The sequence below is a fragment of the Pundamilia nyererei genome, unplaced genomic scaffold (assembly GCF_000239375.1).
Source record: "Pundamilia nyererei isolate P.nyererei 1_Seehausen unplaced genomic scaffold, PunNye1.0 scaffold00261, whole genome shotgun sequence".
Classification (NCBI taxonomy): Eukaryota; Metazoa; Chordata; class Actinopteri; order Cichliformes; family Cichlidae; genus Pundamilia; species Pundamilia nyererei.
Genome location: NW_005187662.1, coordinates 97,810 through 115,826, shown reverse-complemented (window position 1 = coordinate 115,826; position 18,017 = coordinate 97,810). Strand labels below are relative to the sequence as shown.

Genomic DNA, 18,017 nt, shown 5'->3' with positions numbered 1-18,017 from the left:
TTTTGGGAGTATCTTTGAATGGAGCTCTGTTTTCATTTCCATGTCGATATCAACATATTTTCCCCATTGAGATCTGATGTGTTTTCAAAGTGTTCCTTTAATGTTTTTGAGCAATGTAAAAGGAGCTGTAACACTGATCTGCCTTTGAGCTTTCACATCCTCCTTCATATCATGTCTCAGCATGACTGTAAGTTTAATATGCACACATGTATGTCTCTATATATCTCTACCACGTGTGACAGCAGGAAAACGAAAGTGGCAAACAGTGGGGTGTGATCTGTCTTCTGTGCGATTTGCACGTCAAAACGAGACACCTGTAAATGTAGGAAAATGCTGGAAGCTCTGATTTGCCCTGCAGTGAATGGATTTCTCTGTTCTCGTGAAAACCAGGCTTGTTGTAACACATCACTGCAGGCTCGGCCCGTCACACAATTGTTTGTCACATTCCAGCTTTGCCATTCAAGTTGAACAATATGCTGCTGCTTATCCTGCTGACTTTGGACTGTACGTGGCATGTTGTGGTGAGCACTGCTTGCAGATAGATGGTTTTCATATTTCTGGCCTGGTCAAAGCAAAGTTTACCTACTCTACATTCCACATCCCCTTTGTCAAATACAAGATAAGAAACTTGCCACGCTGCCTGCGATGCATTTGTTTCCTAAGTTATCAGCTTGTGTTTAAGCCCAGCAGCACATTACATCTGGAAAAAGCAATAGATGGCTAATTGCACTCATCTGGCAGGTAATTTGTAGTCATATGCTGTTTTAGGATATTCTGTATTATATTAGCAATACTCCAGCTGTGTAGCAGAATAAAAGTAATCATTAGAAAGGTGTTGCAAGACAGAGGTACAGGTATGATATAAACCTGAACAAAAGCATAAAAACAGCATTACCACTGGAAGGGGAGAGGCCAGAGCGAGAGCCCTGTGGGGTTGTGAGCTGGTGCTTCATTAACTGACTTTTACAGCTCTGAGGGTTCAGCTGTACCTGCTAAGAGTAAGACTGAAATTCAGGGGTGGGACTTTTTTCTCTGTCGTACCAGTCTGTCTGGATTTTTTTCTTATCTTCCCACAACAAGCTGCTGGTTCTTCAGAAAAGTTTTTGGGTCTGGCCACTTGTGATTGGAGGGAGAAATCGAGTTGTCATTTTGAGATTGTCTTGCTGAGCAAGTTTTTTTTCTTTTGCTGGTGCTTCTGGTCAACCTGAACTGTGAGATCTTGCAGAGACTCTCTCAGGGACTCGCTGAATGTGCATGCAGGAAAGGATGATCAACTTCTTATATTTTTTCCTCCCAGTGTTGGGAGGATACACCCTCACCTCGGTTTACCTGCTAAAGAACCCACAGATTCTCCACAGGAAGAAACGCCCTGCTTTCTACTGCAAAAAGATCGCACACAGAGGAGGTAAGGATCTGCAGTCAATGTGTGGGACTCAAAGAACATGTGTGGAAGTGCTCACCGGACTGGGCTTGGCATGCAGTCTCTGTGCCCTGAGGTCTGGGTTTTAATCTGCCTCAAGTCCATCTGTAAAGCAGCTGCATGTCAGTCAGTGATTTAACTGGAGAGAAGCCCAAAACACTGATGCTATTGAATGTTATAGAATGCTTTTGCTTCACTTTCCAACATTTTAAATGCTAATTTCTTTCAGCAGCTGCAGATTTTAGTCCTGTGGGTTAAAGCCTTATGTATGAAGCTTTCCCATGGGGTGCCCCTGATTTTTCTTACTGCTTTAAAGATGAAGTCTTTGAACAAAAGGCCTGTTTTTTATATCTAAATCTTATTTTACTGTGGAGATACTTTTTTCTGTTCTACCACGAAGCTCAAGCTGAAAAGTTAATGTGCAATTCTAACTGATGATGTGATTTGCTGTAATGTTTAATAGGACCAGTTTAGCAGCTCTCTATCTGAGACATTTTGAGTACTTCGTATTTTTTGACTACTGGCATAATTTCTATGAATCTTAGGATCTGGAGAGAGGATAGAGAGCACCATGGAGGCATTCACACAGTAAGTACCACACTGCCCTCTTTGAAGTGCTGTGAAAGAAGAATGCATCAATTTTTACATGATGGCAGACTTTTTAGACACCACACCCCCGACCCTCCCCATTCCCAAAAAAGGTGTATTGCTAAAAATGTGAAAGTGACGCACACACCCCTGACAAACGGTGGAGTCATCATTTTAATTATTCGTATCTTTTCTCTGTTGTCAGTGCGGCGGAGCAGGGCACTGAGATGCTGGAGATGGATTGTCATTTGACACATGATGGCTTTGTGGTGGTATCACATGATGAGAATTTGCTGAGGCAGACTGGCCATGATGTCACAATCTCCTCGCTCAATCTGCAGGTAAGAAGCCGGATCCTGCTGGACTGGGGCAAAGGTCACAAGGCCGTACTGAGACAAGAAGTGGTAATCTTTCAGAGACACCTGCTCTGTTTCTGTTTCATAGATGAGCTTTGTTACATTCATTGTTACACATGAGACTATGTGAGTTTTATCTTGAGCACTACGTCTCAAATATACAATTTTTTGTGGCACAGATTCAACAAGGTGCTGGATACAGTACTCAGGGATTTCAGTTCATGTTGACATGATGACATGAGACAGTTACTGCAGATTTGTTGCCTGTATATAAATGAATCTGCTGTTCCACCACATCCCAAATGTGCTCGATTGGATTGGGATCTAGCGAGGCCATTTGAGTACAGGGAACTCAATTTTTGTTTTCTAGATGTTTGAGCTTTGTGACATGGTGTGCTATCCTGCTGGAATCAGTTATGAAAAGATAGGTGCACAGTTCATAAAGGGATGGACAGCAACAATACACGGGTAAGATATTTTCTTGGCCCCAAAGTGTGCTAAGAAAATGTCTGACACTTGCACAAGATGGGATCATGTTATTTACACCATAATTCTGATCCTAACATTCAAATGGCACAGAAAAACATCAAGATTCACACCAGACAACATTTTTTCCAGTCTTCTATTGTCCAATTTTATTGAACTTGTGCAATATTAGTCTCAGTTTCCTTTTCTTAGCCAACAGAAGTGGTACTTGATGTGGTCTTCTACTGCTAAAGACCACCTGCTTCAAGTTTTGACATGTTTAGAAATGCTGTTCTTCATAATTTGGTTGTTACACGGGGATATTTCACTTATTGTTGCCTCATCTTGAAGCAGCTATGCTATTCTCCTCTGATTTCTGACATTAACAAGGTACTTTTACCTACTTAAATCCCCCCCACCCTGATGCTCAGTTTGAACTTCAACAGGACGTCTTGGCCATGTCCGCATACCTAAATGTAATTGCTGCCATGTGATTGGCCGATTAGATATTTGCATTTATGGGAAGCTGAACAAGTGTGAGTGTATAATACTCTAGAGCAGTGGTCTCCAACCTTTTTTGCGCCACGGACCGGTTTATGCCCGACAATATTTTCACGGACCGGCCTTTAAGGTGTCGCGGATAATAAAACAAAATAAAACTAACGGTACCGAAAAAAGATTTATTCATAACACACGTGAAAAGACCCAGGAAAACCGAGTTAACGATAACAAAATAACGCTGAAAACCGATTAAAAACCCTGAAAACCATACATTTCACATCTGAGCCTCAACTCTCGCGGCCCGGTACCAAACGACTCACAGACCGGTACCGGTCCGAGGCCCGGGGGTTGGGGACCGCTGCTCTAGAGTTCAATTTAGTTTTATTGTAAAATGCAGAATAACTGCTTAAAAGTCAGTTTTCACTTCCAAACAATCTGGTAGTTCCTTAAGCTCACATGAGACTGCCAGATTCGGTTGTAATGCTACTGTGAGCTACGGGGCTTTACATGGGGGTTTACATGTTATTACATGTTTTTCCATCCAGATTTAACAGCACACTTATTTACTGTAGCAACATTACTTACAGAGCTGCATGGAGGCATCTTTTAATTCTTTTAAATTCACCATAATCTTCAAAAAGGGCACGCTGCTTGCATTACTCTTGAGGTTTCCTCGGAAACAAAGCTGTAATTTCTCAGTAAGAGTTTGTTCAAGCATCAGATTACCATCAAGTGAATGTTTGCATCCGGCTTTGTTGCATGTACCAACTCAGCTGGGACAACAATACTAAGAATATCCGATGGCGTACACAAATTCTTTTCACCTTAATCACATCATAGTAAATTCACCTTATATCTCTCTGTTCAACTCTGTTTTAAAACTTTTAGGATTTGCCTTTGTATAAGGAGAGACTGGAGGTGACATTTTATGAAGGTGAGTTCCTCCTGTTATATCTAATTGTTCATTTTTAATGAAAAGACATTTGAAGAAGAAATGCATCTATAACAATAATCATCATCATAATCATAAATCAAACACTGTATGTTGAAAAATGTATAGACAAAACAATCAAACAACTGCTGTTTAAAAGTGACAGAATAAAAAAAAATGAGCTTCCCCAATTTCCTCCAGCAGGACATCAGTATTAATACTCTGGATCAGAGTTGGCTAGTGATACTGAATTCATATCCAAGAGAGGGGAACAAAATTAGAGGGACTCTGAGGAGTAACCTTAAAGCCTGAATCATTAAATAATTGCCAGACTATGAAACTTCTAATTAAAAATAAAATTAATAAATATTACTTTGTTTCATATGTGCTACATCCAGCAATTTTCTTGCAATTTATTGCTTAATTCACTGTAAAAGTTATTGCCATAAGGAGAAATACAATTATCTACAAAGAAATGATAGCTCACACTGTATTTGTTAATTACATAGCCAAATCATAAGTGATCTGTTAGAAACAGCAGGAGGCCAACAATGAAACCTTGTGGAACACCGTTTCTTAGCATCACTATAGCTGACTGCACAGATTATCAGAACACGTGTAGACACAGATGAAACTAATATAAAAGCAAACCTGAAACGCAGGTACTATATTAAAAGAGTGATAAAAGCAGCAGACAGATCCCAGATGAGTAAAGCAGTGTGGTGCACCACAGTCAACTGCCATAACAAGTTAATTTCTTTCTGATATGCTCATGCATCTAATGTGACTTTACTTTTCACCCCTCCTTTTCTTTAGGCCGTTACAGCACTGGCAAGGACAGGAAGTTTGCTCTGCTGGAGGATGTGTTCAAGAAGTTCCCTGAGATGCCGATCAGTATTGAGATCAAAGAGAACAACCACGAGCTCATTAAAAGGGTACACGTTAATCGCCCCGAAAAACCAACACCAAACTTCTACCACAATTTCCTGATACAGTATATGAAAAAGCTTCAGCTTTTCAGGATTGAATCAGGCCTCTTTTGAGGTGGATACATTGTCTAAATTCCAGTCAAGGTGAACAAATTATGAGTGATTTTCTAACTACAAGGCTAGGGAGCTTTTCCTGTGCAATTCTAAATATGTTGTCCACCTTATAAACAGTGTCCACAGTTTACTGCCCAAGTCTAGCACAGCAGCCTCTGTGATTGCTGTGTCTGCTGCACCACTTGCACTCTTACGCCTTCGTGTCATCATGTCCTGAATGCTAATATTTGTTTCCCACTTGATTTTATGTTTTTAGGTGTCTGATCTGGTTAAATGCTACAACAGGGAGGGGATCACTGTGTGGGCTTCCACAGACTCCACGATCATGAAGCAATGCTGGAAAATGGTACATTAACCAGCTGGAGGAGATGAGTTACCTGTATAGCATTAACACACTTTACTCATTATAACATTTTAATTGCATGCAGGAAATGCATGAAATGAAGCTATATGATGGCGTTACAGGGTTTCCTTAGCTTTTCAGTATGGTTTTCAGCATGATTCATAAACACCGCCTCTGTACCAGTGTTGTCACCCAGCATGTCTGTGTCTCTTTTCTCTCCTTCCACGTAGAACGGCTCCATGCCGTACAGTTTCACTATGAGCCGAGGCCTGCTGCTTCTGCTTCTCTTCTACACGGGGCTGCTGCCCTTTGTGCCAATAGGAGAGAGTTTGCTGCAGTTCTACCTAATGCGCATCTTCAACAGGTGTGACTGCAGGAGTGTGTTCAGTGCATGCTGAGTAAACTGTGTCCATTCATGTGCATGCACAGTCCTTTTTCTGTTAAGACTGTGATGCTTCATGTTCTTGCTATCTATGCTCACTGTGTCTGGACTGCCTAACTGAGCCCATTAACATTTTTCCTGGTTCAAAATGAGAATTTGAATGATGATGGTGAATAACAGCTAAGCATGACTGGTTTAAGTATGGTACAGGCTCTGGGTCTGTGTTGCCTTATTTGGGGGAAAAACCAGCAATTTTCCCTTTGGTTTTAAATTCTGACCGTTTACTTTGGGGGGGGGGGTTGCAGTTGTGAATGTTTATGTTCTGCTTATTCAGCTGTGGTTCATACATTTCTCTTAAACACATTCGGATTTATGTTTTACTTTTATTTATAAAACTCTGGGAGCACTGAAAGTTTCTCTGTGCAATGACAATTTAATCATGTGGTTGTAAGCCTTTTTCTGCGACCTCTTGGTTTTTATTCTCTCAGATACTTTTATTTCATAAAAGTGTAACTGTGTCTTTCTCTGTCTCTGTGTGCGCTGAAGGACATTCATTCCCGATGAAGCTCTCCTGAGGAACAAGCTCGTTGTGTGTTTGATAGAAAAGTAAGAGAAGTATTAAAAAGGACTATGGTAGTTGTTCCTACTCACTTATTTATTGGTCTTGAAATCTAAATTATAAATGCCAAAAATCGACAAAACATTCAGTCCTCACTGCACTGAAAGATTGTTTACACTGCTAGCTTAAATCTAGCATTTTAAGCACAGTGTGCAGTTTGTGTTTTATTTTAAATTTGCTTCTTTCATGCTGTCATTGCAGAATAACTATGAGGAAGAGTCTTTTTAGGCACCTCGCTGCCCGTGGAATTCAGGTACGAAACCACATTTCTAAGTGTTTACAGCACTGTGCTTGAAAGAAGAGTTAAAGAAATGCAAAGAAATGGAATATAAACATATCAGAGTAAAATAAAACGCTAAATACTGAGAGGCAAATATGAAAAATATCACAAATGTTTGTTTACCTTGTCAAAGGCTCTTTGTCTTATCAGAGTTTTGTTTGCTCATTCTCATTTAGATAGAAACAGTGCAGGGACCACAAGTGTGCTCAGAAACTTTCCTGGAACATTTTTGCTTCACTTTTACTTTGCTCTTGTGTCTTCCATGAAAAGATGCACAGGGAATCCCCAAAATATTATTCCTGTTAAAGTCAATGGATTTGATTTTTCTCCTACTAGTCACTGCATGGTCAGCTGCATGATGCTATTCAAACTCAACAGGTTATGATCTAACACAGAAAGCACTTCAGCATGACAAATAGTTGACCTCACACAACCACTATGAGTGTCCTGAATGCATCATCTCTATCCTGATGTGATGAGATCAACCCTGTTGTCAGGACATGACTCCACTCAATAGCTGGAGAAAGTAACACTCTTTAAGCTATGTGATATTTATATTTTGTCCTTGTTGTATTTCAACACTTTTTTAAATAATGCCAAAGTAGCAACCAGGAAATGTTTCTTTCTACATCATCTACATGTTGTTTTTAGTGTTTTGGGGAGAATTTGTGGGCATGTTAAAATCCAAGTATTTTAATCAGTGATTCAGTAACATGTCCACACGATTTACAGCTTATCAGTCCACTGAATGTCCTAATCAGTCCTACTGATATTCCCTCACTAGACTCTTTAGTAGGTAATTGGTGCCGACTACCAGGTTTGTGTCCTTTTGCCTTCAAAACTGCCTTAATTCTTCATGGCACAGATTCAACAAGGTGCTGAAAACATTCTCCAGATATTTTGGTCCATATTGACATGATGGCATCACACAGTTGCCGCAGATTTGTCAGCTGCACATCAGTAATGTGAATCACCTGTTCCACCACATCCCAAAGGTGCTCTGTTGGATTGAGATCTGGTAACCTTGGAGTCTATTTAAGTACAATGAACTCATTGTCGTGTTAAAGAAACCAGTTTAAGATGAGTTGAGCTTTGTGACTTGGTGTATTATCCTGCTGGAAAGAACTAGTGAACCAAAGGATGGGTACGCTGGTCATAAAGGGATGGACATGGGCAGCAACAATACTTGGGTAGACTGTGGTGTTTATCTGATGGTCAATTGGTACTAAAATGCCTAAAGTGTGCCAAGAAAATATCCCCCGCACCATGACCGAACCGTTGATACAAGGTGGGCTCATTTTCATGATGTTTATACCAAATTCATCATCCAAATCTTGCAGAATTCAATATTCATAAGACCAGGCAACGTCTTCTGTTGTCAAATTTTGGTGAGTCTGTGGGAACTGTAGCTTCAGTTTCCTGGTTGTAGCTGACATGAATGGCACCCAGTGTGGTCCTCTGCTTCTGTAGCCCGTCTGCTTCAAGGTTCAACATTTTTTTTATTCGTATTCACAAATGCTCCTCTGCATGCCTTGGTTTTAAGGAATGGTTGAGTTACAGTTACCTTCCTGTCAGCAAAGCAGCCTGGCCACTCTCCTCTGACCAGAGAACTACAGCTCACTGGGTATTTTCTTCCTTGGACCATCCTTTGTAAAGCCTGGATATGGTTCTGTGGGAAAATCCCAGTAGATCAGCAGTTTCTTCTTCTTTTTTTTAAGACTCATACCAGCCGTTTGGCACCAACAGCCACTTTCAAAGTCATTTCAATCACATTTCTTCCCCACTCTGAAGCTCGGTTTGAACTTCTGCAGGTCATTTTGACCACGTCTACAGGCAGCCATTCGACTGGCTGATTAGATATTTGTGTCCACGAGCAGCTGAACAGGTGTCCCTAACAAAATAGCCAGTGAGTCTCGGTGCTCACCTGTTAACCGGCTCGTTCGGCTAATAAGATTCGCTTTGCAACATGCTCCATGAAAATTTTTTCCCTTGTTTTCTCTGTTTCCTAGGATACATATTATTCTAATCAAGATGAATGTGACACTTTTGTTGCCATTGCATTGATTATCAATATCATTTTGTAATGGTTATTTATCTACACTGTAGCCTGAACAACTGGCCCATGGTGCTTCAGATTTTCTGCTGCCATACAAGGAAAAACAAAACAGTGAAATGTCAGTTTTTAACTGAAGATAACTGTTGCAATTGCAGGTGCATTTATTTGTTTGCAACACAGAAGAAGACATAGAGGCGGCATTAGAAGTAGGAGCCACTGGAGTGATGAGTGACTATCCAACTCTTCTGTCCAGCTACTTCTGCAAAAACAGAAGTCAGGACTGAATCCAAGCACACCATCACATGATGGCAACAATGACACTGATAAAAACGGCTAATGCAACATTTGTTGAAGAATCTATGGTCTACATGATAATCGCCATGCAGTGGGAACACAACTATCATTAATCTCTTCGGTGCTGACCTTTAATCGCTGCTGACGGAATGACTTGTTTGTCATGGGATCGTCTCTACAGCCTCCACCCACAAACAAACCACGGCATTGATTTGGTCTGCAGCACATCTAACGAGTGAATATTTAACTAGCTGGACTGTATATCTGATTAAATGTGACTTTATTTTGAATGTCTCTAATGTTACTTTCTGCCACTTTTAAGATGGGGCTTGAGAAATAAATGATTATGAATAAATCACTTGCATTTTGGCTTTTATATTCTTTTGGGCCATTAGAAGATTACAAGGTAATTACTGGCAGTACAAACATGAATACAGTACAGTGTGTTACGGAGCAATCTAGGCAGCACAGTGCGAATCTCTTTGACCGATTTTCTTGACCTAAAAGAGACTGTAGAGAGTGTACACATGCTGTAAACCTCACCTGTGTCCTTGTTTTCCCAAGCAACTATGGTCAAAGTCCAGCCACCCGGCCGTGATAATAATCAACCAGTTTGTTGGTGAAACAAAGAGGGTATTTTTCTGTGTAGGTTGGCGACGATCAAGTTAATGGGATATACCTGGATTTATGCAAAAAAATAATAACAGTAGGCACCGAGAGCAAAGTAGCAATAAAATAAGATGTCTTGGTAGTATTGAGACACTTGAGACAATTTCCCATATTTTGACTGGTTCGGGAGGACATGCAAATCAACTCAGTTTTATTTATATAGCATCAAATCACAACGAAAGTTGCCTCAAGGAACTTTACATGTAAGGTAGAGACCCTACAACAATACAGAGAAAGCCACAACAATCAAGCAACCCAGTATGAGCAAGCACTTGGTGAGAGTGGGAAGGAAAAACTCCCTTTTAACAGGAAAAAACCTCAAAACAGAACCAGACTCAAGGAGGGGCAGTCATCCACCATGGCTGGTTGGAAGTGATGGTAGGGACACGGGACTAAAACACTGTGCACTTTGCACTTTTCTAAACTCTGGTTTTAACCCAGTGCGAACGGTAGGCCTTTTATTATAGTGAGAAGAAGCTTAGCCAGTTTAACGCCATAATCATCAGGGAAAGCTACAAGTCAACAAGTTGCACACTTGAAGAAAATGAAGTTCCAGTATATTCTGAATAATGTGGTGTGAAGTGACACAATATATGTGTTATAATTAAATAAAATTGCTGAACTTTTCAGATGTGGCAAAAGAAAGCTATCCAAATCTATGGAGAGATTCAAACTGAAGGCCCCAAAATGCAGAAATCACAGTGAAAGTACATAAAGACTTTCCATATGCATGACTATAAGAACAAACTTCAGTTTCCTTTTATCTTTACTGTATTTGCTTAGCAAGACAGTTTGAAATATTGTTTAATTAGCCTGTACGTGCCTAGTTTATTGTTTGTTTGTTTTTATTTTTAAGTCATCATTGCTGACATGTCCCACTTTCTCCCACACAAATACCACATATGCCCTACATTTAGTTTGTTGGGATCTGCTCACCCTAGGCCTAGGTCATTGATCAACATTTAATGTTACATGTTGCTGTACCACAAAGCAAGGAAACTGCAGGAATCCTAACCAAACGTTTCAAAACTAAACTAGAGATCAGTGTAATAGACCGCCTGCCTGTGTGTCATAAAAATACACACACACACACACAAGAAAGGCAAAGGACATGCAAAGGAGCAGTCAAGAAACCACAACAAATAAAACCCTTCCCTCAGGCTCATATTCCAAGAACTCCTGGAAACTGTCACAGTAGCAGGTTAGCATGTTGTTCTTGCTCTTATTGGTCTGATCTCTACAGAAGCACTATGCTCGTTTTTGAAATTATTTTAATCCCAGTCCGACAGGCCGGAGATGATAACACACTTTCAGCATTTATGAAACGCTACCAAACAGCAATCAAATCGATAGCCATAAAAGGCCCCGGTAAGATGGAATCTGATTGGTTGACCCACATTCTAACGTCACTCGGAGGCTCTGATTGGTCAACGGGGATTTGTTTTGCACTACCCAGACTTCCTCCTATGCGTGTTTTCATAAACAAATCGCATTTTCCCTCCCGCCGAGGTCGCTGCTTTCGCTCCTTGTCAGCCTGCCAGCTTTGTCGGCGTCCAGCTCCACTTTTAAAGAAGGTCGTTTCGGAACTTTGAGCGCTGGTTCTGGTTCAAAAAACAAAAGAGAGACGCGGGTAAACGGGCTCCGCTTCAACAGCCAGAGCTGTCTGTCCTTTTTTGTGTGTCCGAACCGCCAACGCGTGGTCGATCGTTTCTCACCAAACTGACCGTTTTTCTGCCTTTTACCTGAAGTTTTTCAGCTGCCGGCCACACCAGTCCGCTGTCTAGACTGTGAGGAGCTTCGGTGTTTTTAGGTGAGTGGACGGACGCCGAGAAATGTCCTGCAATGCGCATCTGCGCTGCTGCCGCTGCTGTTGTGTGTTGACAGTGCGGAGCTAGCGGGCTAGCTAACACACTAAGCTAGGTCAAAGCAGAGCTAGTGGCCCGATATACTCCTGCAGCTGGCAGATGCACCATCAGTCCGTCTACGTTGACTGGTAGACGGACAGTGCCTGTACAGTCCTTGAATTTGGGTTAACTGCTGCATTTATCTAAGCAAGGGTTATTTGTGCCAACTATTAGAAACCAGGAAGCAAGCTGCCTGGTTAACTAACCTGTTATTTTTTACTAGTCTCAGCTAACAATGCATCCATATCTTGTAAAGTCACCCTCTGCCATCATACATTTAATCATTGAAAAGAAGATGCATGATTGAAGCTGACAAAGAGTCCAACCCAGATAGCTTTCATTCATTAAGGATGAATGACCTTAAAACCTTGATGTTAGATAGCTCAAACTGTTAGTTACAAACTCCAAATTGTTAAATACTAATGCAAAGGCTTGAGGGAGTAAGTCACACCTTTATAGTGCTGACTTTCAATTTTCACTTGGTGTATAATAGTAGGACTTTGGTCATAGATTTTTCTGGACCACATCTGATCGGGTGATTAACAGATTTTCTCTGGGTCCAGCCTCTTTGCAGTTTGACAGTGCTCAATTTTAGTTTAGTTTTCTTTGTAGTTGTTATAATACTGGGGCTACTTATCAGGGGCCTGGTTGAAGAGATTACAGTAGTAGCACTTTGTGAAGGCAGTTGAAAGTCATGTAGGCATCCTAAGTCTTAATACGAAACACCTCATCAGGCTGGTTGTGTTGACAATGGGCTTTTTATAAGGTAGACTTTTACCCCCAACTGAAAAATTCACGTTATTACATCATTATAGCAGCAAAATGAATAGAACAGGAACAAAATAAGTAGATTCAGCATTATAACATAACCTTTATTAATAATACTCTACAACAATAGAGAAAAATGTGCACTGTGCATATAGAAATATATATGGCATGGGACATTGCATAGTGCAGTGGTTAACAGCAAGATGGAATATAGACTATTGCACACAGTCTGACAGAAGATGGAAGGAACGTCCTGCTTTTGGTTTTTAGTTTGGCTTAACTTTAATAACCTTTGTGTCACATTGCGTTAGGGTGAAGCTTTATAGTCTTGTGATGGGGCTAAGGTTAATTCAAATGAGAAAGAAATCATCCTGTTTATGGTTAGTCAGATGGAAGAACTGTGTGCCAAGATCGCTAACCCATCATACAAACAATAATAAAAAAACCTTGTCTCTCTCTGTGTTTTTGGTCCTGCTCAGACATGGTGAAGCTAACAAAAGCCAAGACGTTCCAGGCGTATCTGGACTCCTGCCACCGCCGTTACAGCTGTGTGCACTGTCGCGCCCATCTGGCCAATCATGACGATCTTATCTCCAAGGTCTGTATGCCGCTTGTCTTTTTTGTTGATAATCATGTCAGATGCCATGCACATTTGCTTCATGGTTATTTTAGAAAGTTGCATCTGAGACATATCAGAGTTGGGTTTGCAGTCTGTCTCTAATTTATATTTTTCCTCCCTGTCTCCTAGTCTTTCCAAGGCAGCCAGGGCCGAGCCTACCTCTTCAACTCTGTGTAAGTATCAACTATTAAAAAGCAGGTTTTTCCTGTTTTCGGTTTCCAGTCTCACTTCTCCTGTAGACAGAAGAGGGAACTGTTGTTGTTTTTCACATCTCACTTGTATTCACAACAACTTTAAAGCCACTTTGTGCAAAAATGTTATTTTTTTCACGCAAATCGTTTTATAAAAAGTCTATTTCTCGGTGAAAACACATTTCTAGTATCGCGCTTGTTTGATCAAACCACACCGAACGGACAACTTGATTTGCTCTAGTTTGGATTTTGAAGGTGTGTGAGCTCACGTTCTTCCGGGGTTAGTGGGTCAGGAGTACACACTGTTTGCGTCTTAAATATTAACCTACTAGCTCCACTCAGTTTAAATCTTAATTTGTTCAGGTGCAGCCCTTTTTGAATAGTAGGGTTTCATTAACATTTTCTCCTAAAGGAGGTTGTAGCTGTGCAGGAGAGGCTGTCCTTGAGTGATTACTGAAGAGAACAGTTTAATCACAGTGTGTCCATGCTTTTGTCTTCAGGGTCAATGTCGGCTGCGGCCCTGCTGAGGAGAGACTGCTGCTCACGGGACTTCATGCTGTGGCCGACATCTACTGCGAAAACTGTCACACCACGTTGGGCTGGAAATATGTACGTATATGTCCTCCAGCAAATACAGTGCAGGATTATTCATCTTTAAATCACTTAAAGGCTTTTTGTTTTTTAATTCACTGAGACGTCCACACACACTTTTCTGTTGCCATGACGAATTTTATACATATCGCACAAATCAATTGGGACATTTTTGTAAGACGCAGAATGTGCACAAAAACAACAAAGCAATGATGTAATCAAGAACATCTGGACTTTCCAGTGATTGTTATGGGAATGTCACTGTCTACATTAATGCATGAACTGCAAAAATTGTAAAGAAATACATGAGAAAATGACCCGTTTTCTCTCTTGATTTATTACTTCTGTAAACTTTTCCCTGATGACTTTATGGTCTCTGTCGCTGTTTTAAAGCCTTCATTAAGACAACATGCTGTTCATTTAGTGAATTATTATCTCCATTAGGAGTAAACGGCAAAGTGGGGTATGTTTCGGGGTGTGGCTGCCCTCTGATTGACAAACTCTTACTGTTTGTTTGTGCAGTGTTTTCACTTGGGGTTGGGCTTTGCTAAAAGTCACTCTAAGAAGTAGCAAGATGTCAGATTAGTTGTCCACTAACCAGACATCATGGCAGCTACAGCTTTCTTTCATGTGTCATCTAACTTTTTCTCTCTTTCTAACAACTCCTTTCACCTTCCTCCTGCAGGAACAGGCCTTTGAACTGAGTCAGAAGTACAAGGAGGGGAAGTACATCATCGAGCTGTCCCACATGATAAAGGACAACGGTTGGGACTGAGAGGGAAATCTTCGTCTTTCGTCATGACTTTTTCACAAGTTGCGAAAACGGTTCCAGTGTAGCTTCTTCATCCCACGTTCGAGCCATCGCTGTGCCACACTTTCACTTCATACAGCTTTGCCAAGAATAGCATGTGATGCCTTATCTTTATCTGTTCTTCGTGTTTTGTTTCCTTTTTTTCCAGCAAGCACGACAACACATTTGCTGATAATGCTGTGCTAAGTGCTAGTTGTGCAGGAGGACATGGACTGAATGAGTGCGGGGTTTGCGCGTGAGAACTTGGAGATGTAGTCACACGGGGCACCAGTTGGTGTTACATTTTGAGCACGCCTATTAGCGATTAAACCACTGAAACGGCCTCGCCCTGTGGTGGGCAGGCCGGTGCAAGTCAAATTATCTGATCTTAAACACTGGATGCAGGTATTTGGGTTTTCCTTTTGACTTTAAGGTGCATATTTAGATGTAAATGACCCAAACTGAGTGAATTATTTAGGCTTGTTTAATCCAGAGATCCCTTCTTTGTTGATGTGAGGGTATGGGAACGCTTAGAGAAGCAGGATGGGCTTTTTTTTTATGAGTTAATGTTTTTAAGATTAGTAAAACTTGTTCATATTTTGCCTAAAAAGCCCACAAACATCTTGTAATTCATAATCTGGGGTAAGTCTTCCGCTTGAAGGTCTACCTTTTAGTGTGTGTTTGGGTGGGAATGTGTATGAGTGCAGTGTTTGCTCATAAGTCTTAAGCTGGATAGTGTTGAGAAGCATTGATCTGGAGTTGATTCACATTTAGATTTTCCACTGCACATTCGGGATATCTTCACTCTTAATGCGGATCCTTCATATGTTTGTGACCTAACACTAAAGCAGCCCTTGGATTTCCTAGATTGTGCTAGAGCAGAGTGTGATTTGGGTAATGTAGCATATTTATGGTGATTTTTTTTTAATGTCTGCTTCTTTCATTAAAGTGTTTTTTATTTTAACCTGATATTTCATTAAAATACAGTATGCCAGTAAGACTTTTGTTTGTGCTGTGGTGTTTCATCTTATCTCGCTTCTGATTTCTCATCAAGCTTATTTCTTCTTTGTGGTCAAATCCAGACAAAACACAGCCTGAGAAAGTTTCTGTTCAAAGTGCTGAGACAACACAAAAGTGTGAGGGCCAAATTCATAAAACAGCCAAAGGTAAAAGTAGCTTTTGATTGTCCGTTTTGGGGGGAAACTAATAAAAAGGAAGAATTAAAGTACTCACTTTGGCATATTCTGTAGGTCACACATCTTGTATCGGTGTCATTTTATATTGATGGTAGCGAGAGTCAGATCAGTCCTTTTTTTAATCACCAGGGATTAGTTTACACTGAGTAGCTCGTGACTCTTTGATCCATCTCTAGTGCCTCCCTGTGGCTTTAAGAACAAACCTGATTTATTTATCATCTCCATAAGTGGTTCTTTACAAACTTTGGCATAAAAAGTAAGTAAATTTGTGTTTGCTCCATTATTTCTTTGTTGTAACAATGCTCTGCAATAAATCTTATATTGTTTGCAAGCCTGTTTATTGCCCCTTAAATGGTGCCACATTTGTGAGTTGTTCCCATTATAAAATAGTCAAATCTTCTCGTCAAAGCCAAACAGCTTTTTCTGCTATTGAGCTTCTCGTACTGCAGGTGCCTCATTGCTGTTTGGTTAGGAGCAACTGTGAGCGGGGACCCTGCTACAGCAGTCAGTTGGTGTCTACTCCAACCATGGCATGTTTGACTGATCTGGATAGGGCTATGCTATAGGACAACTTCAAGCGGCTGTCCAGTCAAGGTTTGCAGAATGATCTGGCCGATGGCTGTTTACCCAGACAACCTGGAACAGACTGCACACAGCCAATCTAAGGTCTGACACTGGCTGACTTCTGACGAATGCTGGTTGAAGAATGGGATGCCATCCCACAGCAGTTTGTGACCAGCATGAGGAGGAGGTGCCAGACTCTTTTGCCAATTAATACTTCTTCCCCCACTTGTTAAATTAATAAATTGCTAACATGTTTTGTTCCTTCAGACTTCAATCATCCAATCCAATAAATAACACCAAACCAGAGTCAGTAGTAGAATGAGCTGTTTGGCATTGGCAGAGAAGATTTAGCAGGCTTTTTATTGGTCCAACTCACATATTCATCTCTGCTGCTTAACCCACAAAAAATGTTGCACCATTTATGGACAAGAGAATAGGTTTTCCAGCAGGCTCAATATCAAAGCAGATCACTTTAAATCTGATTTATTTGCATAAAAACAGGTAGGACTCAGATTGGCCTGCATAGCTTTAAAGCTACATTTTTGTAAATAATAAGTCAACAGTTTTCATTACTTTAACTCTAATTTCATGAATACTGATATTAAAAAGAAAATGCAAATTTAAAAGACTTTAAATACTTGCACCTATTAGTGATGCTGATAATAGTTGTGTTGCCTTTATTTGCGGCTCAAATTCCTTTGTATTCAGAAACCGTTCAGATGTGGCTGCATTTTTATGACATAACAGCAGCTTTTTAAGAAAATGTCATTTTACCCATGTCAGCGGAGCTCTCGCCGTCTGTGGAACAAATCCGATTCTGTGCCAACAGATGGTGCTGTAGTGTAGTTACCGGTATGTTTAGACACCAGTGCTGTGCAGAGATTTTATCACCTTTAATTCTTACCGCTCTCATTTCAGTGCCATCCGATCAGACCCAGATTTATTTTACAGCATGACAGCGAGTCCAAAAATACAGCCAGAGGCATAAAGCACTGTGTTCAGCTGTGAGGAGGAACAAGTAGCTTCATCCAGCAACAGATGGCTTGGCCTCCACAGGGCCCTGATCTCTGGAATTACATGAAGACACAGAAGACGCTGATACAGTAAATCCACAGCAGAACTGTGGCGAGCTCACAGAGGTGTTTGGAACAACCTGCGCCTGTCTCAAAAAACCAAAAATATACCTCTATGAGAGCTGGTGACATAAAATATCAGCTGGATTTATTCACTAACCTTTGTGCAAGGGGGATTCATAAAGAAACACAATGATACGAAGTATTTCTAAGAGCATCATCACTGTATTTAAGCGCCTTTTGCTCCATAACCTTTTAACCCTTGTGTGGTGTTCATGTTTTTGTTACTCAGCCAGTGTTCATGGGTCTGGTGGACCCGCTAGAGTTTTGGCTTTCCAAATTAACACTATCAAACAATTTTATGTTAAATTACT

General features: G+C 40.7%; 2 protein-coding genes across 2 annotated transcripts; both read left to right on the top strand.

Moving 5' to 3' along the window:
• Window positions 1–1,088: 1,088 nt before the first annotated feature.
• On the top strand, window positions 1,089–9,633 carry gdpd3a (glycerophosphodiester phosphodiesterase domain containing 3a). The gene is made up of 10 exons (XM_005750068.1): window positions 1,089–1,405; window positions 1,966–2,008; window positions 2,214–2,349; window positions 4,219–4,264; window positions 5,078–5,196; window positions 5,561–5,650; window positions 5,878–6,011; window positions 6,576–6,635; window positions 6,850–6,901; window positions 9,140–9,633. Exons 1-10 carry the CDS (start codon window positions 1,249–1,251, stop codon window positions 9,266–9,268), a joined length of 966 nt encoding a protein of 321 aa, XP_005750125.1. The 5' UTR covers window positions 1,089–1,248; the 3' UTR covers window positions 9,269–9,633.
• Window positions 9,634–11,327: 1,694 nt separating this feature from the next.
• ypel3 (yippee-like 3) lies at window positions 11,328–15,773 on the top strand. The gene is made up of 5 exons (XM_005750067.2): window positions 11,328–11,757; window positions 13,099–13,217; window positions 13,368–13,411; window positions 13,930–14,038; window positions 14,706–15,773. Exons 2-5 carry the CDS (start codon window positions 13,101–13,103, stop codon window positions 14,793–14,795), a joined length of 360 nt encoding a protein of 119 aa, XP_005750124.1. The 5' UTR covers window positions 11,328–11,757; window positions 13,099–13,100; the 3' UTR covers window positions 14,796–15,773.
• Window positions 15,774–18,017: the final 2,244 nt, after the last annotated feature.